The sequence below is a fragment of the Oscarella lobularis genome, chromosome 3 (assembly GCF_947507565.1).
Source record: "Oscarella lobularis chromosome 3, ooOscLobu1.1, whole genome shotgun sequence".
NCBI classification, from domain to species: domain Eukaryota; kingdom Metazoa; phylum Porifera; class Homoscleromorpha; order Homosclerophorida; family Oscarellidae; genus Oscarella; species Oscarella lobularis.
The window spans coordinates 3,959,641-3,982,327 of NC_089177.1; the positions used below are offsets into that span (position 1 = coordinate 3,959,641).

Consider the following 22,687-nt stretch of genomic DNA (forward strand, 5'->3'; position numbering starts at 1 on the left):
CGCCACTTCCGCTTCCACCCTCACCTTCTTCTCCACCAGAAACGGATACAACCTTTGCTGGAGGAGGGGAAACTTCATCCAATTCGGTTAGAGCTAGACTAAAAAACGAGGGAGGGAGCGTTTCTAAAGAAGAACCCTAAGAAAGAGAGAGAGAGATTCACTGACCGTTTTCTTCTGTTGCCAGGTATGATTAGGTCTGCTCTGTTGCTGCTGTAAAGAATACGAAGAAGAAAGTGAAGAAGTTTATTTATGACGACTTGTTGCTGTTGGCTTCGTTGCCTCAAAAATGCAACTTCGTCTCGTAACACTTTATTGTCTCTTCACACAGATAAAGTAAGTGAGAGAGAGAGAGAGAGAGAGAGAGAGAGCGATAGATTTAATTAACATACTTTCCAAGATCATCCAAATTTTCACAAATTTCTTTCTGCCTGTTTTTCATTGATCGAATATCAACAAGAGCTCTTTCTAGATCTTCAGATTTCACAGCTGTCGTTGATTCACCGCCACTTCCTCCGAGTCGACTGTGTTTTCTTTTCACTTGATCCAATAAATCAAATCGATCTTTTTGAAAGTTGGAATGAAAAAATTCGAAATTTTCTTTCGCCGCCGAATAGAGACTTCCTTGACTGGGACTAACAATTTTTCGAAAACCGTCTGAAATGTCAATACGTAAGAGGAGAAGAAGATAGTTAGTTTCTCTCTCTCTATTATTTTTACACATATTGAGCTGACGAACAAAACTCGCAAAATTATTGTGTTTGAAGAAACGCGGAAGAATTTCTTTAGCAAAATCGCTCTGATCGTAGACGACAAAACTCGTACCAGTCTAAAAATAAATGAAATGAAGCGATCGTTGTGCGTTTCGTCGCCTTTTCACCTTTCCCCAAGAGATCAGACGATCGCACGTTGGATCTTCAACCATTTTCCACAACTTGAGCAGAAATGCTGGCACGTCTGTCGCCCCTGGCGCCGTTATCGCCGTTGCTGACGACAGGGACTGCGATTGAGACGACATTTTCTTTGCTTTTCAACGCGCAGGCGTCGAAGCGTCAGATCCCGGACATCGCGATTGCATGCATGGGGAAGAAAGGCAGGAAGAGAAAGACTTTTATTCGCAAGAAAAAAGATGATGCGGAGTCGGATGAACGTCGCGAAGTGAAAAAATTTCGGAAAAATGATGTCATTCGAAATCGTGGCGAAATGGAAAATGAACTCTTTGAAATCTACTACAAAGTAGCAAAGAGAAAGAATTCTTATATAATTAAAACGTGGGTTAGGGTCAAAATATTGTGCCACCGAGTGAATGGAACGAATTCATGGCATCTCTAAAGCAACCACTACCTCAAACATTTCGTGTTACAGGAATTAGACGGTTTCCCTAATAAACCTCATCATCATCATGCATTCTTCAAATCGATTCATTTCTTGTGCGTGTAGTCATGCCAAATTTGTAGCAAATTGTATTGAAACAATCTACTTCCGCCAATGGAAAGCTGACAGTGATCAAGGAGAAGAAAAAGAAGAAGAAGAAGAAAAAGATGATGATGATGATGACGATGAAGAGGCTGTTAGGGTTGTACCACCTCAACCATTGCCTTGGTATCCAGATCAATTGGCATGGACTATGCCAATGTCAAAGAAACATCTGAGAAAATCGCCGGCATTATCTCAATTTCATCAGTTTCTTATTAGTGAGACGGAACAAGTAAGACGAGATTTAATTAATTAGCGATGTATTTGAGATGATTCTTTTTTTTTGATCAGGGTAATATTAGCAGACAAGAGACGGTGTCTGTCATTCCTCCACTTCTTCTTGACGTAAAGCCCAGTCACAAAGTAAGTAAAATCTTAGAGAGTGTACACTCACTAAAAGTCGTCATTTTCTTCCTTGAGGTTTTGGATATGTGTGCCGCTCCAGGGTCAAAAACGGCTCAACTTGTTGAACTTTTACACGGAGAGGAAGACGATGACGCAGGGGCAATGCCTAGTCAGCTGATTCATGCCAGTGACGTCTCTAAGTTCTTAGACCTCTTCTTCTTCTTCTTTAGGCGGATTTGTAGTGGCAAATGACAAGGATAATAAACGTTGTTATATGTTGGTTCATCAAACGAAACGTCTTCTAAGTCCCTGTTGCATTATAACAAATGAAGACGCTTCCATATTTCCCAATATGTATCTCGAATCGTCAAAGGTCAATTGATCATTTTGACGTCATCAAATGACTCGCTTAGGGGGGTTTCTTTTGTGTAACAGGGTCAAAGAGAAAAAGTTGAATACGATCGCATTTTGTGTGACGTTCCCTGCAGGTCCGTTCCCTTATTTGAACTAAAAGGACAATTAAGAGGGGGATTTGCCTTTGTAGCGGTGACGGAACTTTGCGAAAAAACGTTGTGTTGTGGAAACGTTGGATTCCTACTCTAGGAACACAAATACACAGGCACACATAATAGCTACACGTATAATATATGGCTGTAGCCAATGATCTTCTTTTTTGTTTCTCAGACTACAACAGCGAATTTTGTGGCGTGGAATTGAAATGTTGACCGTCGGCGGACGTCTTGTCTATTCGACGTGCTCTCTCAATCCCGTAGAAAATGAAGCAGTTGTAGCAGCTCTACTCCAAATGAGCGAAGGTGCGTGCTTGTGCATACAACAACTAACCCAATACAGTCTCTATTTCTTATGAGTAGGTGCTGTTGAACTGGTTGACGTTTCACAGGAGTTGATTCAACTCAAGCGTTCTCCAGGACTTCATACGTGGAAGGTAGGCAGACGCGCAAGATACATATACATCTACTTTGATTGATGATGATGATAACTAAAAGGTCATGTCCAAGTTGGGAATGTGGTTTTCGTCTTATTCGGAAACACCAGATTCTCTTAGAGCTCATTTCCTTCCAACTATGTTTCCTCCTTCGCCTGAAGCAGCAGCTGACTGTCATCTAGAGAGATGGTATTCATTTGTTAATTCAATCAATAATTCAACGTCTTTTGCGCACTCAGCATCCGTATTCTGCCTCATCATCAAAACACGGGCGGCTTCTTTATTGCTGTTTTGGCAAAAAAACGGCCCGTTCCATGGCAACGTGGCGAGACAACGAAACGTCATCACGAGGAGGAGGAGAAAGAGGAGAAGACGACGACGACGACGACGACGACGACGACGACGACGACGACAGTGAAAGAAGAAGAAGAAGAAAAACGAGTTGACGTCGACGAAGATGCTACAGCTAGTGAAGAAAAAGAGAAACCTCAAATTCCTGGTCACAAGGAAAATCCTTTCTTTTTCCTAAAAGGAAACGAACCCGTGTGGCCTCCAATAAAGTTGTTGTCGTCTAAAGGAGTATATCATTGATACTAATAGTACTGTTAGGAAATTTTTTGGACTCGATGATGACTTTCCCGTGAATCAGTTGATGGTTCGATCATCTGGAGGAAAGAAAAAGATTTATGCAACATCTGAACGAGCAATGCAACTCGTTCAACTCAACGAAAAGAGAATCAAGGTGATAAATTACTAATTAGTAGACCCTAAGTCGGTATATGCGACTTTTAGATTATTAACGTGGGAGTGCGAGTGCTTGACGGAGCCGGAAGTAAGGGTTCCATTTGCCAAAATCGACTGGCACAGGAAGTAAGACATTGTTTGTTCGTTCTTTCTTTCCTTTCTCACCTGTTCTTCCCCCCTCACCTGTTCTTCTGATAGGGATTAAGTGTTCTTCTTCCCTATCTAAAACGACGTCAAGTTTACGTTCCACTTGATGACATGGCAATTTTACTTCGAGAAACGAGCCCAAACCTATCACTTTTGACCGAATCATCTCAAAAGCAATTGACCAAATTAGGCAAGAAGTGTACATGATGTATACCTGGTATCATCTTCTTATATTTCTGATGCTGTAGATGCGGGCTCAATTGTCTTCACGTACGATTCAACGAGATGTGAATGTGAAAGAAGTGAAACAGAGTACAGTAGTAGTTAGTTACCATAAAGCTTTGAGTAGTGACATGATATTGAAGTAGAGACAAGATGATGAATGAGGGCGTTGGTGGGCGACGCGTTGACGCGTGCGGATGGATGGGAACAGTGTGCGCTCGTCTGCTAATCAGCAAATCTGATCGCAATCATTTCCTACTTGTGCTCGGTCTTGCAACGCCAGACGATTTGGAAGATAAGAAAAAGACGGAAGCAAAAGTGAGAAAGGCGAGGCAAAGAAGAGAAGAGGAGGAAAAAGAAAAAGAGAAAGAAAAAGAAAAAGAAAAAGAAAAAGAAGAGACGGCGGCTGTGGTGGTGGTGGATTGAATAATTAAGAGCCAGAGAGAGAAAGACAGTCTCAGAGGAAGTGCAGTCTGGTTCGTTTTTTTTCATGTGGTGACGGCTCTACTAAAAGAGCATGCCTCCCGCTATGTGTTCTGTTCTCTAAATAAACGAGGAGTCTCTTCTTCTTTTTGAAACGTAGGTCTCTTTATTTATTTATTTATTTATTTACCTGGCGGTCTTCTAAGAAGTCGATCCAATCGGATGAGTATGTAGGCAATAAACCCATTGTGTGACACTTGTAAGCTGCTACAACGACAACGAGAAGATTGGCCAAAATGAAAACGAATTTCTGTATAGCAGCTTGGCTTCCTTCAAATTGTTTTGAAACTTGAAGAATACAACGCTAATTGATTAATTTTAATGAAATAATTGAATTACTAGTGGAAAAGTCGAATAGAGTTTTGATTGGTCCAAACGCCATCATGCCAACAAACATGATTGGAATGATGGAGATGCTGCTTCCAACCATGTACATTATGAACAAATTCATAGGCAATTGCTTGAGTGGACCAATTGCGAGGTCCCACGATTTCTGAACGAATTCAAAATGGAAATGGGCCCTCCCTAAGGGGGAGGAGTAAAAAATGAAACGAACCTTTTCCACCAATGTTTCATGTTCTTCGCCCTTCACCTGTCAATAGAATGTATCACGCACGATAGAAAAACAGTAGTCTATGACAAACCTCTTCAGCGGGAACGAGTTGTCTGTCGACGTATCCCACGGGATCCGCAAAAGGGCCCCCACTGGCTGACGCTTTCTCTTCTCCTCTTCTATAATTGTAATGATTTTAATAAAGAAGAAGAAGAGGCGAGCGTAAAGTGTTTGAACCTCGTGAGATCAATGAACCATCGATGTCTCTTTGCTTTCGACGTCATTGTCAATAGCTAACGCACGTAGGCCTAGTCCTTGATCATCACGTGGCGCAAGAGAGGAGGAAGCTCAGCAAAATGCATCTCATGTACACCGTCGACGAGAATGGTACTCGAAAGTACACGCTAAAGGTAAGAAGAAGAAGATTCTTTGAGCCGAATATAGATAGGACCTCGTCCTTTTTGCAGAAAGTCGACTCGAACGGCAAACCGACAAATTCAGCGCATCCAGGTAGGCAATAGATCGCGATGGCGATTGATGGACTACTGTACGGTTGTTGTGTATGTGCTGCAGCACGATTTTCTCCCGACGACAAGTACTCGAGACAGAGGGTTACGCTGAAGAAACGCTTCGGACTTCTTCTCACTCAACAGCCTTATCCAATTTATTAGACCAAATTGACTGACTTGCTCTAGACTAGACTGTATTGTGTATTTCGAGTCAATATAACTAGAGTTGTAGCATCATGGTAGCATAGTCTGTGTGGTCTGTTAGTCCCGTATAGGAAGTAGAATGGCTCACACGGCGAGAGGAGACGATGAGGAAAAAAGAGAACTCTTTGATCCACCTGACGTCGTTGAAGAAAAAGTTGCGACGCTCGCTCGTTGGATCTCATCGGCAAAACATTTCGTCGCTTTCACGGTACACTAGACAGTCAGTCCCTCTCGAATCGTTGGGGCGTTGCATGCCCCTCGCATGCCCCTCGCATGCACGACCAGTTACTCCTCTAGTTAGACTGTTTAGTTATGATAAATTTATAGGGAGCAGGAATCAGTACAGCTGCTGGAAGTAAGTCAAAAGAGATGATCAATATGAAATGATGATGATGATGATGATGATCATCATCATTTTCCTGCCTTCAGTTCCGGACTTTCGAAGTGGAATGGGAACCGTTTTGAAGACGGGACCGGGAGTTTGGGAACTGAAGGCGAAGAAGAAAAGTCGTTCACCGTCACGACATCCAACGGTTGCTACGACAAAAGCCATTCCCACGCCTTCGCACATGATGATGGTCAAACTATGCCAGGTAAACGTTAGGGTTGGTTAGTTTATGTAAAAAAACGCGATCCGATCGACGTCCATTCACAGGAAAAAATTTTGAAGGCTGTAATTAGTCAAAATACAGACGGACTTCACAGACGAAGTGGAATAGCAAAATCACGTAAGAAGATTGACTGTCTGACTGCTGAGAGAGACTCAAGTACCCACGCGCATGATTTAGATCTATTTGAATTGCATGGAAATTCAAACTTGGAAAAGTGCTCCAAATGTCGTCGTGAATATTTGAGAGATTTTCGAACGAGATCAGCAGGAGTCAAAGTTCATGATCACAAAACGGGTTTAGATCCCCTCCCTAACCCCACCCTCCATTCTCTAATGAAGCTTCTCAAAGGGAGACTTTGTGATGATCCAAAGTGCAGGGGAACTCTTCGGGACAGTATTGTCAATTTTGGAGAAAATCTACCTGACGGTATTTACGTCATAGTAATAGAATCAACGTGACTGCTATATAGTGCAAGTACAGACGTTCTTGAGGCAAGCTCTGAGCACGCTGAAAAATCTGATCTGTGTTTGGCCATGGGTTCAAGTTTGACAGTGACACCTGCAGCAGATATTCCCAAAGTACTATTATCTTAGATGTAGAACGAGAGAGAGAGAGAGCATGCTCCATGTATGTATGTATTATTAGACTGTTGGAAAGAAGAAAATCAAAGAAGGTGGACTCGTTATAGTCAACTTACAAGTGACACCCTTAGATCGATATGTAAGCTAATACAGTACCTCATCCTCCTCTTGCTCACTTGCTTTTAATTAATGAAGGCTTCGTTGAGAATCAATGCAAAGTGTGAGGATGTGGCAAAGTTGCTGACGAAAAAACTTGGACTCACTCTTCCCGAGTTCAGACTTAAAAGGTACTTTGAAAGAAAGAAAGAAAGAAAGAAAGAGAGGAGAAAGGGTTGATTAATTAATTAATTAATTAATGATATTATAATGCTGCAGAAAATTAGAAATTGGCCATCGACTTGAGGCGTCTGCTGGTGCTGTGGTATGTGTGACGTCGTCATAGTACTATCTTACTGTACTTACAAGAGTGGTAGACTTTTGTCAAAGGTTTATCGGCAGATAACCGTCCTTTCTCCTATGTAAAAGAGGTGAGTGAAAGCAGTCCTTCTATGGGAAGAGGGAGAAAAACCAGAGGTTGCTATATAATCAATTGTTTGTTCAGGTTCAATTTGAGTTACCAGGGCCCACAAAGAATGTCGTCTGTGTCACAAAGGAGCCATTTGAAGTTCGCGTTAGACGTCCGGTTGCAACGACGCCGGTGGCAAAGAAATCATCATCATCATCATCATCATCTGTTCAACTCAAAGTTAGAAATTTAGTGTTAGGCCCAGAAGTATATTGATAAATGTTCGTTGGGGGGGTTAGGTTGTGTTCTTTGGCCATTATGGCGAACCGCCACTCGATTTCAGTCACGTTTTGCATGGAAAAGAATCAAAAAAGATAGTTGAACTTGAATACAATCCGTTCTGTCAGAAGTGGAATGACGACACAGCGGCGTCAACAGTGGCAACGGAAGATGATGACTTAGCCAGTGGAATGAGCAAACTTGCTGTTACATAATAATTAATTTATCAGTGAATGACTTATGCCTGACTGATTGACTGATTGATTGATTGATGATTCAAGCAAAGTAGTCATAGGGTTCCTTTGTGTTGTTTTGACAACTCGCCTATTTACTGTCCCTTAGAATGAGCGTAATGCACATACAATACCTTTCTTTATGTTGTCTGTTGTTAATTAATTAATTAAAGTCGTCCGGCAGTGGCGCCGCCTGTACTAGCCGTTCCCGTGCCGCCGCCGCCGCCAGGGGACTGATTGGGTCCCGATTTCTCCTTGAGAACGTGAAGCAGCGTCTGAGAACTTTCTAATATCTAGAGAGATAGAGGTTAAGATGCCTAGGCGTTGGCCTACTGTTTACGCTCTTATCACCTTCATATAAGCAGCCTCAGTCTCCGAAATCGTCTTGTCGTAATCGTTTCGGAGTGCGAGACGTTTCGATAGACTCTCGTTGATGCGGGCAAGTCGTTCTGTTAGAATACGAAGATCGTTTTGGATTTTGCCCTTTTCTTCTTCTTCCAAAACGATTTGACGTTGAAGTTCATCACGTTTTGAGCATAGATCTTCGATGCATTTCACCAATTCGTTGTTGTAACCTTGAAGAATGGCTCCTTGTTTCGCCATGACGCTTCCCCTCTTGTTATAGCGCGCGCTCAACAAATAATGAGATCGTGTACGAACGAGAATGAATACGAAAGCGTGCCGTTCGTACAGTGTAGGAGAGAAAACACCTCGCCTTGAAGGACGCCTTCTTCGCTTTTATCGATGAGCACGCGCACTGCTATTACGTGATCACGCGCAGCAAAAAACGGAGCCAAAGCGGAAAAAAGACGTCGAAACGAAGACGAAGAACGCCGCGCGCTAACACCTTTAGCAAGTGGGGCCCCCAATGGGGTACTCGAATGGAGATGAGGCCCCTCATTGGGATATTCGCTTGCTAATGAAGAAAAGAAGCTCAACGGCCTATTTCGCAGCGCCGGCAACAAAGCTAAAGGTAAGAAAACGCCCAAATTGACGCGATCAAACAGAAACACTAACCGCGCGTCGCGAAAACAGAAAAAGCTAAGAAACGCCCTCGCTCTCCTCGCCTACGAACTCCGCTCAGTCTATCAACAGAGCCGAAGTCTTCGCGCGGCGCGCGAAAACTCCATTTCGCACCCGAAAAACAGATCGTCTCGCGAAAAGGCGAAGATCGCGCACGTCGGTGAGGCCCCTCGCAGGGAATCGTCGACAAAGAAACCGTTCGTACGCCACGATCGCGCTTCAAAAACCCAACTCGCGGCAATAAACCGAATAAAAAAACAGCGAAGCCGTGCGTGAAGCGCAAAAGCGTAGAAAAGAACGAAACAGGCTACTTTCCCACTAATTCGCTCGAAAAGCCTCCACAAGCTAAATCGCGGTCGCGCTGTCAATCGCATCAATGTAAAAAGCTTTAAGTTAGCGGCGCTCGCCTTCGGACGCCTTCAAAACGCTGAAGAAACCGAAAAACAACAGAAGAATCGCGCAAAATCAGTCGATATAGAAAACGATTGAGCGAACAGAACTTACAATAATGTACTCGTCCTTCATCGTTACTTGTATGCGACAACGAAAAAGCTAATTCAAAACACAAAAAGTCGCAATTTTAGAGATCTACAATTTCTATATAAGTAATGAAGCACTCCCGAAGAGTGGAAAGGCCGCGGGTGCCTGTGGCAGTTGATCTCGCTCAACGCCACCACACCCCGCCCAGGCAAGCGCCGCCCAAACAGTAGGCGCATGCGTGACCACGCCCAGCTTAGCCCAGCTTAGCCCAGCTTAGCCCAGCTTAGCCCAGCTTAGCCCAGCTTAGGGTTAGGGTTAGGGTTAGGGTTAGAGGGTGTACCCACTTGGGTGACCCTTAATAACTCCTTAAATATCAAACGTATGACGTCATGGATAACATTTTCTGAAAGGAAATTTAATAAGCTATCGAATGAACCTATATTTGCTGTAGAAATTATTTAGTATAAAGAAGTTATTAGCGTTTTTGTAAAGTCACTATTTTCGGGTAATTTTTTGGGTGAGTCGCCGTTTTCAATGAAATTGCCTATATACCTGCGTAATTATATGTAATTTAAACAAAATGTTTTAGTTGCTAGTCAAAAGTCGTATTTTTGAAATGTGACGTCATAATGTGGTTTGTTGGGGTCCGGTATTTATAGTCTTTTTAAAAGTGACGTCTGCGCTAAGAATTTTTTAAGAAAAAGGCAAGTGCGCTAAGGGAAATCAAAATAAAGAGAATTTTTGAAATCTGACGTTATAAAGTGGTTGGGTGTGGTCCGGTATTTAAAGTCTTTTTGAAAGTGGTGAGTGCGCTAGGAATTTGTCACGGGAAAGGCAAGTGCGCTAAGGGAAAACGAAATAAAGGAAATTTTCGAAATCTGACGTCATAAAGTGGTTGGGTGTGGTCCGGTATTTAAAGTCTTTTTGAAAGTGGTGAGTGCGCTAAGAATTTGTCACGGGAAAGGCAAGTGCGCTAAAAAAAAACAAAATAAAAAGAATTTTCGAAATCTGACGTCATAAAGTGGTTGGGAGTGGTCCGGTATTTAAAGTCTTTTTGAAAGTGGTGAGTGCGCTAAGAATTTGTCACGTGAAAGGCAAGTGCGCTAAGGGAAAACAAAATAAAGAGAATTATCCTAATCTGACGTCATAAAGTGGTTGGGAGTGGTCCGGTATTTAAAGTCTTTTTGAAAGTGGTGAGTGCGCTAAGAATTTGTCACGGGAAAGGCAAGTGCGCTAATGGAAAACGAAATAAAGAAAATTTTCCTAATCTGACGTCATAAAGTGGTTGGGAGTGGTCCGGTATTTAAAGTCTTTTTGAAAGTGGTGAGTGCGCTAAGAATTTGTCACGGGAGAGGCAAGTGCGCTAAGGAAAAATGAAATTAATGGAAATTTTCCTAATCTGACGTCATAAAGTGGTTGGGAGTGGTCCGGTATTTAAAGTCTTTTTGAAAGTGGTGAGTGCGCTAAGAATTTGTCACGGGAAAGGCAAGTGCGCTAATGGAAAACGAAATAAAGAAAATTTTCCTAATCTGACGTCATAAAGTGGTTGGGAGTGGTCCGGTATTTAAAGTCTTTTTGAAAGTGGTGAGTGCGCTAAGAATTTGTCACGGGAGAGGCAAGTGCGCTAAGGAAAAATGAAATAAAGGAAATTTTCCTAATCTGACGTCATAAAGTGGTTGGGAGTGGTCCGGTATTTAAAGTCTTTTTGAAAGTGGTGAGTGCGCTAAGAATTTGTCACGGGAAAGGCAAGTGCGCTAAGGGAAAACGAAATAAAGGAAATTTTCCTAATCTGACGTCATAAAGTGGTTGGGAGTGGTCCGGTATTTAAAGTCTTTTTGAAAGTGGTGAGTGCGCTAAGAATTTGTCACGGGAAAGGCAAGTGCGCTAAGGGAAAACGAAATAAAGAAAATTTTCTTAATCTGACGTCATAAAGTGGTTGGGAGTGGTCCGGTATTTAAAGTCTTTTTGAAAGTGGTGAGTGCGCTATGAATTTGTCACGGGAAAGGCAAGTGCGCTAATATGTGTCTGGCAATATATTTTAGGCAAGCTCTTATTGCTTTTCATTCGTCGTGTTCCAGTTCTCCAGTCAACTTTCTCTCTCTGATAGAATGGAGTCGTATTCTGCACAAGACTTTAGAAACCTTTTTGACGGTTAGGGTTAGGGTTAGGGTTAGGGTTAGGGTTAAAGAGAGAGAAATGCACAACGGCAAGTCTGGCTCAACCGCTGTATCCACTACCGACCAGGAAGGACCCCAGAGGATGTTGAGTATGATGACTAAGATTTTGGTTTTATGACGGTTGTAGGTGATGAAGTGGGCGGGAAAATTCATTGTAGTGCCCAATATTCAGATTCCAATACAGTACGAGGTACGGGATGTTGGCCAATCCTTTCTACGGGGGATGGAAGTGGAGGGTCAAGGGCAGTGTCCTTAATTTGGACGAGGGAAGCGAAGCGACGGGACAGGACATGAAGGGGTTAGGGTTAGGGTTAGGGTTTAGGGTTAGGGTTAGGGTTAGGGTTAGGGTTAGGGTTAGGGTTAGGGTTAGGGTTAGGGTTAAAGAGAGAGAAATGCACAACGGCAAGTCTGGCTCAACCGCTGTATCCACTACCGACCAGGAAGGACCCCAGAGGATGTTGAGTATGATGACTAAGATTTTGGTTTTATGACGGTTGTAGGTGATGAAGTGGGCGGGAAAATTCATTGTAGTGCCCAATATTCAGATTCCAATACAGTACGAGGTACGGGATGTTGGCCAATCCTTTCTACGGGGGATGGAAGTGGAGGGTCAAGGGCAGTGTCCTTAATTTGGACGAGGGAAGCGAAGCGACGGGACAGGACATGAAGGGGACATGCAAAGGGAAGGTTAAAGTGAAATTATTGGAAAAGGGAAGAGGGGTCAAAAAGGTATTAATATGCTCTTAAGCTATTCTGTTTTATTGATTATACCCTTGGGAGTACTTTTTAATACGTTAGTTAAGAAATTTGTCTCTGAATTGGGGGTCTACATGGGTCTAAGGGAGACTTTTACAGGGTAAAAATTGGGGGGAGGGGGGGTAATTTTTATGGTTTGGTAGTGTGGGGGAAATTTAGAAAGGTTCCCAGAAGGGGTCTTACAGAGGAGAAGTCGAAAAAGGCATTTTTAGAAAAGGTTCAGTAACCATGGCAACGGTTGTGCCAGAAGATATCACAGTGGTAGATCACCGGAAAGGGAGATTGGGAGCATTGTTCGTGCATCCACTTTAAAGTTATGGTCGGTTAAAGGGGTATCGGTAGGGAAAAATCTTTTAAAGTTTTTAATTGGCTGGGAAATTTGGGGATTCCTTAGGGGGGTTATGGAGCGTAATTCTACTATGCATAGCCTCTCCTGAAAAAAATTTCAGGTGATTTAAGTGAGTTTCCGCGGAACTACGTCATATTCCAGTTTGCAAAAAAACGGCTAGAATCAATAAGTTTCAAGATTAGCGTCTCATTTAGCCCGTTTTGGTCGTGTTATATATCATTCGAAAGAGCTTCAGGAGCTCTATCTAAATTCCTATGGATGACGTCATTGGATGTAATTCTATTTTAATATTCAGGAGATTGTGTTTTTGGAAGCCGGCAACTTATACCGGTTATCGTGTGTAGCAGATTAAAGGGATTGTCAATCGGTTTACAGGTTTTCTGTAGAGAATTTAATGTAGTTTAATATAAGCATAGGTTCCAGTGGGCGTATTTGAGGTTTGGTGTCCTAAAATCGCGTTTTTTGCATGTCGACATTTTTCGTTTCAGCGTGTTTTCCATGTCATTTATCGTAATCAAAATAGTGTGTTATACCACTCGGTGGTGCAGGAAGTAATCCTTAAAGAATTCGCGTATTTTTTCGAGATTTTCGCGGTGGTGATCCGGGTTTTCGTGTATACGGGAGTATTGTGTTCATTCACTGCCGCATTCAGCGTGAAACGAGGCGAAGGGGGGCGAACGCGGCGGAGTGAGGGAGAAATCGGCGACCGAGAAAGGTGAGAAAGGTTTTCGTGTGCTGTTCGTTACTCGCGATTGGGTTTTGGGGCCTTATTTTCGTTTGGTGTTGCTGTCTCGTCGTTTCTCTGTTTCCGCGGCAGTTTTTCCGAGTTTTGGTGTTTCGCGGGGAGGTTTTGCGCTTGCGTGAGGGATCGTGAGCGTCGCGCGGGGAGGATTGGGGGCCCGGGGGAGGGAATTCGCCCGTTTTGTGTAAATCGTGTAGTTTCTAGCGCGTGTTTTGACGTGATTGGTTCTAGAACGCAGTTCTATGCATCGTTTCGTTGTCTATTCCCTTCCAAATCATTGTGTTTAAGAGGGGGTCCTTTTATTCTAGGTTAATAATTTTGGTAAGGCCAATTACTGTTTGTTCTTCTTTAGGGGCAGGTTTTCGGCGTGAGGGGGTTGGGGAAAGTGTCAGATAAGTGCCTTGTTATTTTTTTTACGTTGCGTTTGGCTTTGGTTATTTTTTCTAGGGAAGGGCGTGTCAGTCGAAGACTTTATGGTGAGTAATATAGGATAGTTTAGCATTTTAGATTCTTTTCTAATGTTTTATCTTTAGGGGAACGCGAATGGAACGACGAACGGAAGGGATCAACATGCCATGGAGAAAGGAGGAGGATTTTCTACACGAGGGGACGATGATCGACGAATGTATGGTGAGTAATATAGGTTAGTTTAGTATTTTAGATTCTTTTCTAATGTTTTATCTTTAGGGGATCGCGAATGGAACGACGAATGGAAGGGATCAACATGCAATGGAGAGGGAAGGTGGATTTTCTACACGAGGGGACGATGATCGGCGAATGTGTGGTGAGTAATATAGGTTAGTTTAGTATTTTAGATTCATTTCTAATGTTTTATCTTTAGGGGACCGCGAATGGAACGACGAATGGAAGGGATCAACATGCCATGGAGAAAGGAGGAGGATTTTCTACACGAGGGGACGAGGATCAACGAATGTATGGTGAGTAATATAGGTTAGTTTAGTATTTTAGATTCATTTCTAATGTTTTATCTTTAGGGGAACGCGAATGGAACGACGAATGGAAGGGATCAACATGCAATGGAGAGGGAAGATGGATTTTCTACACGAGGGGACGAAGATCGACGAATGTATGGTGAGTAATATAGGTTAGTTTAGCATTTTAGATTCTTTTCTAATGTTTTATCTTTAGGGGAACGCGAATGGAACGACGAACGGAAGGGATCAACATGCCATGGAGAAAGGAGGAGGATTTTCTACACGAGGGGACGATGATCGACGAATGTATGGTGAGTAATATAGGTTAGTTTAGTATTTTAGATTCTTTTCTAATGTTTTATCTTTAGGGGATCGCGAATGGAACGACGAATGGAAGGGATCAACATGCAATGGAGAGGGAAGGTGGATTTTCTACACGAGGGGACGATGATCGACGAATGTGTGGTGAGTAATATAGGTTAGTTTAGTATTTTAGATTCATTTCTAATGTTTTATCTTTAGGGGACCGCGAATGGAACGACGAATGGAAGGGATCAACATGCCATGGAGAAGGAGGAGGATTTTCTACACGAGGGGACGAGGATCAACGAATGTATGGTGAGTAATATAGGTTAGTTTAGTATTTTTGATTCATTTCTAATGTTTTATCTTTAGGGGAACGCGAATGGAACGACGAATGGAAGGGATCAACATGCAATGGAGAGGGAAGATGGATTTTCTACACGAGGGGACGAAGATCGACGAATGTATGGTGAGTAACATAGGTTAGTTTAACATTTTAGATTCTTTTCTAATGTTTTATCTTCAGGGGAACGCGAATGGAACGACGAACGGAAGGGATCAACATGCCATGGAGAAAGGAGGAGGATTTTCTACACGAGGGGACGATGATCGACGAATGTATGGTGAGTAATATAGGTTAGTTTAGTATTTTAGATTCTTTTCTAATGTTTTATCTTTAGGGGATCGCGAATGGAACGACGAATGGAAGGGATCAACATGCAATGGAGAGGGAAGGTGGATTTTCTACACGAGGGGACGATGATCGACGAATGTGTGGTGAGTAATATAGGTTAGTTTAGTATTTTAGATTCATTTCTAATGTTTTATCTTTAGGGGACCGCGAATGGAACGACGAATGGAAGGGATCAACATGCAATGGAGAGGGAAGGTGGATTTTCTACACGAGGGGACGATGATCGACGAATGTGTGGTGAGTAATATAGGTTAGTTTAGTATTTTAGATTCATTTCTAATGTTTTATCTTTAGGGGACCGCGAATGGAACGACGAATGGAAGGGATCAACATGCAATGGAGAGGGAAGGTGGATTTTCTACACGAGGGGACGAGGATCGACGAATGTATGGTGAGTAATGTAGGTTACTTTAGTATTTTAGGTTCTTTTCTAATGTTTTATCTTTAGGGGAACGCGAATGGAACGACGAATGGAAGGGATCAACATGCAATGGAGAGGGAAGATGGATTTTCTACACGAGGGGACGAAGATCGACGAATGTATGGTGAGTAATATAGGTTAGTTTAGCATTTTAGATTCTCTTCTAATGTTTTATCTTTAGGGGAACGCGAATGGAACGACGAACGGAAGGGATCAACATGCCATGGAGAAAGGAGGAGGATTTTCTACACGAGGGGACGATGATCGACGAATGTATGGTGAGTAATATAGGTTAGTTTAGTATTTTAGATTCTTTTCTAATGTTTTATCTTTAGGGGATCGCGAATGGAACGACGAATGGAAGGGATCAACATGCAATGGAGAGGGAAGGTGGATTTTCTACACGAGGGGACGATGATCGGCGAATGTGTGGTGTGTAATATAGGTTAGTTTAGTATTTTAGATTCATTTCTAATGTTTTATCTTTAGGGGACCGCGAATGGAACGACGATTGGAAGGGATCAACATGCAATGGAGAGGGAAGGTGGATTTTCTACACGAGGGGACGAGGATCGACGAATGTGTGGTGAGTAATATAGGTTAGTTTAGTATTTTAGATTCTTTTCTAATGTTTTATCTTTAGGGGAACGCAAATGGAACGACGAACGGAAGGGATCAACATGCAATGGAGAGGGAAGGTGGATTTTCTACACGAGGGGACGAGGATCGACGAATGTGTGGTGAGTAATATAGGTTAGTTTAGCATTTTAGATTCTCTTCTAATGTTTTATCTTTAGGGGAACGCGAATGGAACGACGAACGGAAGGGATCAACATGCCATGGAGAAAGGAGGAGGATTTTCTACACGAGGGGACGATGATCGACGAATGTATGGTGAGTAATATAGGTTAGTTTAGTATTTTAGATTCTTTTCTAATGTTTTATCTTTAGGGGATCGCGAATGGAACGACGAACGGAAGGGATCAACATGCAATGTAGAAAGGAGGAGGATTTTCAACACGAGGGGACGATGATCGACGAATGTATTGTGAGTAATATAGGTTAGTTTAGTATTTTAAATTTTTTTCTAATGTTTTATCTTTAGGGGAACGCGGATGGAACGACGAATGGAAGGGATCAACATGCAATGGAGAGGGGAGGTGGATTTTGTACACGAGGGGACGATGATCGACGAATGTATGGTGAGTAATATATGTTAATTTAGTACTTTAGAGGCAGGCTGGAAAACAGAAGGACAAGGACGAACAGGGACCCAAAAAAAAAAAAAAAAAGGGGGGGGGGGGGGGGGGGGGGGAGGAGGATCAGACATGCCATCGGTAAGGATTGGGATTAGGGGAGGGGAAAACAAAATTCGCGGGGTAGGCGGGGAACTGGCTTACCACTGTTTAATATTGGTGATAAATATTCTGAAGATTTTCATGTGCTTATAGGTGTGATAAACGTTAATTAGAGTGGAGACATAGGCGTTGATGTTTAACCTGTATTTATATTTCCCTACCACGTTCTGCATTTAAGGTTGTAATTTACGATGTTAAATAAATCACAAGGAAGTACTCCATTCACACGGGTCAGACTATAACCCATAACCGTTCATCCTTGGCATTTAGTCCCCTTGGTTTACGTGTACCCAGCCGTGTTATCCATTGTTGTTCCAAATGGCCTAGATCATACGCATCGTTTGGAACATAGTCAATGGGCTGTATCCACATATTATCGAAGGATGTCCACCCATGGTCGTGGAAATGTTTGTAGAGGTGGAGGGTGCGGTGTTGGTGGAAATGAAGGCGGTGGCGTCGTAATCGTTCAGCAATCGTGCCAGTGGTTTGTCCCACGTATTGTTTTCCACAGATTGGGCATTCCAACATGTAAATAACGTGTGTTGTAGTGCACGTGTATTCACCTTCCACTGGGAAGCGTTTATTGTTAGCGTAGCTAGTGATCTCGGTTCTTTGTCGAAGATTATGGCAGCATTTGCAATTGTTTTTCGTGCATGGTCGAATAGCAGTATCGCTGGTGGGGAGGGTTGGTGATGGGGTGAGTAAGGTTGTGGTTGTGCGTACGGTGTTGGTTGTCGGGAGTTTAGCTCTCACCAGAGTGTCACTAAGGTTCTTAGTGCGTTTGTAGGCGATTTTAGGCCGGGTAGGGAATACCTGTTTTAGCACGTCATCCTCCGCTATGCGGTTCCATAGCCGGTGGATTGTGCTTCTGATTGTGGGGAACCAAGGGTCATACGGCATAACCAAGGTTAGTGGTGGCTGTGTTCCTTGTGGGGTAATATCCGGTGCGTTGCTTATGTCAGGGATCTTTGCAATTAGTTGTGTACGACGTTCAAAAGGGAATTCTTGATTTATTTGCTGTAATAGGGGTAGAGGATAGCCTCTATTTCTGAATCTGATTTTTTGTTTCTCTTGAGTTTGTAGAAATGTTTGTTTGTCTGATGTTGAGCGTAGGAATCGGTGAAGTTCGCCTTTTACTACGCTTGTTTTCATTGCTTTAGGATGAGACGAGGTGTGATAGAGATATTGGAATTTGTTCGTTTGCTTGATATGTGTTTTTATGTCTAGGATTCCGCTATTTAGAAAGCGATCTCCTTTAAAGATATCAATGTCTAGGAATGTAGTCTCTTGGGTGCTTGCTGCGTGGGTGAATTTTATGGTGGGATGAAAGCTATTTAGGTCACGCATGAAGCTGTCAAATTGTTCCTGTGGGTGAGGCCAGAATAGCAGAATATCATCAATAAAGCGAAAATAATTAAGTGGTTTTAGATTTTGTGTTTCCAGGAATTTTTGTTCAAAATTCGCCATGAAGAGGTTAGCGAGGGACGGGGCGGTTCGGGTGCCCATAGCCGTTCCCCTTAATTGAAGGTAAGGGTGATTATTAAATAGGAAGGCGTTATTTTTAAGGATGTGATATAGGAATATTCGAATCATGTTGGTCACCCCTGGATCGTTGTATTCCTTTTGGGCAAAGGAAGCACAAACTTCAATTGCTTCATCTTGGGGGATTGATGGATAGAGTGCAGTGACATCGAGTGAAACGAGTAAGACATTTTGAGGTAGGATTAGTGTTTCCAGCATTTTAATTAGGTGGGAGCTATCTCTTATATAGCTAGGTTGTTTTTTGACGATGGGCGAGAGATAGGAGTCAACCAGAGCTGATATTAGTTCTGTTGGACCCCCTGACCCACTACAGATGGGTCTGACCCCATGTGGGTTCTTATGCAATTTTTTCAGAAAATATAAGAGTTGGGTCCTAACTTCGTCAGGTTTTTGAATTAAATGCTGTCGAGTATGGTAGTCAAGAGGCCCGTGTTTGTAGAAGTGTTCAATTGCGTTATTGATTTCGAGTACAATTGCAGGGGTGGGGTCCTCCCTGATTGGTTGGTAGACATGCAAGTCTTGTAGATGATTGTATCCAGCCTTTTTGTAGTTGAAGGTATCTTCAACCACAATGCAGGATCCTTTATCTGCCTTTTTGATTATTATGTCCTTGTATGATGCTAGCGCCTTCAGTGCCTGCCGTTCCGCAGGCGTTACGTTATTTCGAGGTCGTTTAGGTTTTAGTGCCAATACATGGCTTTGTAAAGCAGTAATAAACCCTTCCAATTTAGTATTTCTCACCTTGTTAATATTAAAAGAAGATTTTGGTTTATACGGGTGTCTCGGATTGGAGTTATTCATTGGATTTTGGTGCGTGAAATAGTATTGTAAGCGGACCTTCCGTACGAAAGCTCGTACAGAGGTAAGGAGGTGTCGCTTCGAGGGTCGTAGTGGGGTGGGACAAAAGGAGAGGCCCTTGTGTAGAATGGAGTGTTCGTGAGTAGTTAACACGCGCTGTGAGAGATTAACAACAGTGCTCATTTTGATATGTTTCTTTATTTCATAGATTCGAGCTCGCAAGCGGCAGAGTCGTCTATTTTTTACTTCTGGCGCTTTGCGCGCCCTCTGACGTTGCGGCCGGATTTTCCGTCTACAGCGTTTTCTTCCCCTCCTCGTTTTCGGCCTGCGTGTAGGTAAGGACCGTTTTGGGGGAGATATAGGATTTATAGAGAGTATACCTTCCGCGTTGCGTTTCCGGTTGGCTCGAGTGAACAGGGAGGACGCCTGTCGCTCCGAGTCAACCTGGCCGTCGGTAACGATTCGATCAAACTCGTCCCAGATCGGATCTCCGCCGAATCGTTCTCGGAGCACGTGCTCCCGATCAGCGGCGCGTACCTGATCCTCCTCCAACATTTCCACTACCCGCGTGTAGTGTGTCACCAGCGAGTCGAGGAGACTTTGCTGGTATTCCTTTTTTATTTGTGCGAGAATGTCCAAGATGGATGTGTCGCGCGGTCTGAAGGGGTTGATGTTTAGCGTGCAAGTCATCCCTCGAGGGGGATGACCTGTTTGCGCGTATTTTCTATGTTCCGTTAAGCGCATTTCCGCTTTTGTAAGTGCGGCGCCCGTTTGCACTTGGAACGCCGCTAAATCGAGAATATTTTCGCGATCACTTGCGGACGGCGTCGGCGTGGACGCGGCAAGTGGTTCCGGGGGGGGTGGACGTGGCGGCGGCGGTCCGTCGTCGTCGAACTTTTCTTTGAAGTACCTCTGGAGCTTCTTTTCGAGAAGGTTGTCCAGAAGGGCTCCAAAATTGCGTCGTTTAATAAACTCATCGAGTGCATCTGTAGATGGAGATAGATTTCGTGATTTTCGAATATGTTTAGTTGGCGCTGTGGCCCGTTGTCTTTCCCGTAGGGGAGGATATTCAGGAGATGACTCACCGTCGGTCGACGGTGGTAGCTCCTTTTCTCTACCTTTGGGGGGATCCTTCGATCCCCCCTCTGTTGCGTTATCGTCCAGCAGGGAGTCCTCCTGCATCGCGATGTATTCGCTTAATGCGACGTCCATTGAGTCGTCGTCTTGGGACGACAATTTCTCTGCGAGATTCATTGTGGCAGACCCGGGTTTCGTCGTATTCGACTTCGTCAGTGCCAATGAATCGTTTCACACAAAATTTGTGGTTTATATATGTTTTTTGAGTGTGAATTTAAATTTTAGGCTTGGGATCGCGCCGTCGATGCCGCTTTTCGCCCGAACGCATTAGGACGAAGCGACTACGTCGGCAAATTTTTACAGCCAAATTCGTGAAGCCTTCCATGAATGGTACACCGTTTCGGTGAGGTGTTAATAGTGGGGTTGCCAGGGGGCGGGGTTCGTAAACACACAAGGGTGTGGGGACTGGTTTTACCCCTTTAGGGATGGTTACTCTAAAATTCCAGGGGGTCCCGCGTGGTTGGGAGGGTCCTCTACACCCATTTAGAGTGTTTTTGGAAGAGCAGCGGGTCCTATGGATTTGTTGACGTCACGTGCTGGTGTTTACCATGCACGTGAATGGCCTTTCTTGAGCGATATAAGATCCAATAAGGTATCAATGGTATCCCTAGATGTTTTATGGTGTTTTTCCCTAGGGGTTCCCTATCGATAGCGGATTGCAGGACACAGACCACAAGTAGGGTTAAAGAGAGAGAAATGCACAACGGCAAGTCTGGCTCAACCGCTGTATCCACTACCGACCAGGAAGGACCCCAGAGGATGTTGAGTATGATGACTAAGATTTTGGTTTTATGACGGTTGTAGGTGATGAAGTGGGCGGGAAAATTCATTGTAGTGCCCAATATTCAGATTCCAATACAGTACGAGGTACGGGATGTTGGCCAATCCTTTCTACGGGGGATGGAAGTGGAGGGTCAAGGGCAGTGTCCTTAATTTGGACGAGGGAAGCGAAGCGACGGGACAGGACATGAAGGGGACATGCAAAGGGAAGGTTAAAGTGAAATTATTGGAAAAGGGAAGAGGGGTCAAAAAGGTATTAATATGCTCTTAAGCTATTCTGTTTTATTGATTATACCCTTGGGAGTACTTTTTAATACGTTAGTTAAGAAATTTGTCTCTGAATTGGGGGTCTACATGGGTCTAAGGGAGACTTTTACAGGGTAAAAATTGGGGGGAGGGGGGGTAATTTTTATGGTTTGGTAGTGTGGGGGAAATTTAGAAAGGTTCCCAGAAGGGGTCTTACAGAGGAGAAGTCGAAAAAGGCATTTTTAGAAAAGGTTCAGTAACCATGGCAACGGTTGTGCCAGAAGATATCACAGTGGTAGATCACCGGAAAGGGAGATTGGGAGCATTGTTCGTGCATCCACTTTAAAGTTATGGTCGGTTAAAGGGGTATCGGTAGGGAAAAATCTTTTAAAGTTTTTAATTGGCTGGGAAATTTGGGGATTCCTTAGGGGGGTTATGGAGCGTAATTCTACTATGCATAGCCTCTCCTGAAAAAAATTTCAGGTGATTTAAGTGAGTTTCCGCGGAACTACGTCATATTCCAGTTTGCAAAAAAACGGCTAGAATCAATAAGTTTCAAGATTAGCGTCTCATTTAGCCCGTTTTGGTCGTGTTATATATCATTCGAAAGAGCTTCAGGAGCTCTATCTAAATTCCTATGGATGACGTCATTGGATGTAATTCTATTTTAATATTCAGGAGATTGTGTTTTTGGAAGCCGGCAACTTATACCGGTTATCGTGTGTAGCAGATTAAAGGGATTGTCAATCGGTTTACAGGTTTTCTGTAGAGAATTTAATGTAGTTTAATATAAGCATAGGTTCCAGTGGGCGTATTTGAGGTTTGGTGTCCTAAAATCGCGTTTTTTGCATGTCGACATTTTTCGTTTCAGCGTGTTTTCCATGTCATTTATCGTAATCAAAATAGTGTGTTATACCACTCGGTGGTGCAGGAAGTAATCCTTAAAGAATTCGCGTATTTTTTCGAGATTTTCGCGGTGGTGATCCGGGTTTTCGTGTATACGGGAGTATTGTGTTCATTCACTGCCGCATTCAGCGTGAAACGAGGCGAAGGGGGGCGAACGCGGCGGAGTGAGGGAGAAATCGGCGACCGAGAAAGGTGAGAAAGGTTT

At 43.4% G+C, this 22,687-nt stretch overlaps 6 protein-coding genes and 1 long non-coding RNA gene across 11 annotated transcripts in view; 4 read left to right on the forward strand and 3 right to left on the reverse strand.

Moving 5' to 3' along the window:
* The window catches only part of LOC136185283 (heat shock factor protein-like), a 2,966-nt gene extending 1,927 nt beyond the window's left edge, over positions 1-1,039 (reverse strand). The window contains exons 1-5 of the mRNA XM_065972384.1: positions 878-1,039; positions 718-826; positions 390-654; positions 166-318; positions 1-98 (exon numbers count right to left, since the gene is read on the reverse strand). Of these exons, the coding sequence (XP_065828456.1) occupies positions 1-98; positions 166-318; positions 390-654; positions 718-826; positions 878-1,015 (763 nt within the window). The 5' untranslated portion in view covers positions 1,016-1,039. The remainder of the gene's footprint in view (positions 99-165; positions 319-389; positions 655-717; positions 827-877) is intronic.
* Positions 1,040-1,043: 4 nt separating this feature from the next.
* LOC136185279 (RNA cytosine-C(5)-methyltransferase NSUN2-like) lies at positions 1,044-4,459 on the forward strand. 2 transcript variants are annotated; one of them, XM_065972379.1, is made up of 17 exons: positions 1,044-1,233; positions 1,278-1,372; positions 1,438-1,705; positions 1,765-1,836; positions 1,894-1,987; positions 2,049-2,191; positions 2,254-2,306; positions 2,363-2,437; positions 2,503-2,633; positions 2,691-2,764; positions 2,826-2,953; positions 3,004-3,324; positions 3,374-3,506; positions 3,557-3,634; positions 3,707-3,845; positions 3,904-3,967; positions 4,021-4,459. In XM_065972379.1, the coding sequence occupies exons 1-17, from the start codon at positions 1,078-1,080 to the stop codon at positions 4,301-4,303; spliced, it is 2,307 nt and encodes a 768-aa protein (XP_065828451.1). In that variant the 5' UTR covers positions 1,044-1,077; the 3' UTR covers positions 4,304-4,459. The 2 variants fall into 2 exon arrangements, with proteins under 2 accessions (XP_065828451.1, XP_065828452.1); XM_065972380.1 differs by having other exon boundaries at positions 4,024-4,459.
* Positions 4,197-5,203, reverse strand: LOC136185288 (ER membrane protein complex subunit 4-like). Its single transcript, XM_065972393.1, has 6 exons — positions 5,151-5,203; positions 5,005-5,092; positions 4,917-4,952; positions 4,700-4,853; positions 4,491-4,648; positions 4,197-4,420 (listed from the first exon to the last, which is right to left on the reverse strand). Exons 1-6 carry the CDS (start codon positions 5,195-5,197, stop codon positions 4,385-4,387), a joined length of 519 nt encoding a protein of 172 aa, XP_065828465.1. The 5' UTR covers positions 5,198-5,203; the 3' UTR covers positions 4,197-4,384.
* Positions 5,204-5,673: 470 nt separating this feature from the next.
* Positions 5,674-8,017, forward strand: LOC136185292 (NAD-dependent protein deacylase sirtuin-6-like). Its single transcript, XM_065972395.1, has 13 exons — positions 5,674-5,834; positions 5,954-5,981; positions 6,056-6,219; positions 6,282-6,354; positions 6,415-6,531; positions 6,586-6,663; positions 6,718-6,815; positions 6,883-6,957; positions 7,014-7,105; positions 7,194-7,239; positions 7,292-7,345; positions 7,420-7,563; positions 7,623-8,017. Exons 1-13 carry the CDS (start codon positions 5,706-5,708, stop codon positions 7,815-7,817), a joined length of 1,293 nt encoding a protein of 430 aa, XP_065828467.1. The 5' UTR covers positions 5,674-5,705; the 3' UTR covers positions 7,818-8,017.
* Positions 8,003-8,438, reverse strand: LOC136184611 (microtubule nucleation factor SSNA1-like). The gene is made up of 2 exons (XM_065971521.1): positions 8,187-8,438; positions 8,003-8,128 (listed from the first exon to the last, which is right to left on the reverse strand). Exons 1-2 carry the CDS (start codon positions 8,436-8,438, stop codon positions 8,003-8,005), a joined length of 378 nt encoding a protein of 125 aa, XP_065827593.1.
* A 5,975-nt stretch (positions 8,439-14,413) lies between these two features.
* LOC136184612 (uncharacterized) lies at positions 14,414-15,073 on the forward strand. The gene is made up of 5 exons (XM_065971522.1): positions 14,414-14,454; positions 14,512-14,608; positions 14,666-14,762; positions 14,820-14,915; positions 14,973-15,073. The coding sequence occupies exons 2-5, from the start codon at positions 14,522-14,524 to the stop codon at positions 15,071-15,073; spliced, it is 381 nt and encodes a 126-aa protein (XP_065827594.1). The 5' UTR covers positions 14,414-14,454; positions 14,512-14,521.
* A 2,032-nt stretch (positions 15,074-17,105) lies between these two features.
* On the forward strand, positions 17,106-22,487 carry LOC136184297 (uncharacterized). Of its 4 annotated transcripts, none has more exons than XR_010669336.1 (7): positions 17,106-18,244; positions 18,301-18,444; positions 18,502-18,600; positions 18,652-18,776; positions 19,622-20,893; positions 21,186-21,583; positions 21,823-22,487. It is a non-coding gene; the product is annotated as an uncharacterized lncRNA (long non-coding RNA). The 4 variants fall into 4 exon arrangements; XR_010669335.1 differs by having other exon boundaries at positions 19,622-19,748; positions 20,776-20,893; positions 21,186-22,487; XR_010669334.1 differs by having other exon boundaries at positions 21,186-22,487.
* Positions 22,488-22,687: the final 200 nt, after the last annotated feature.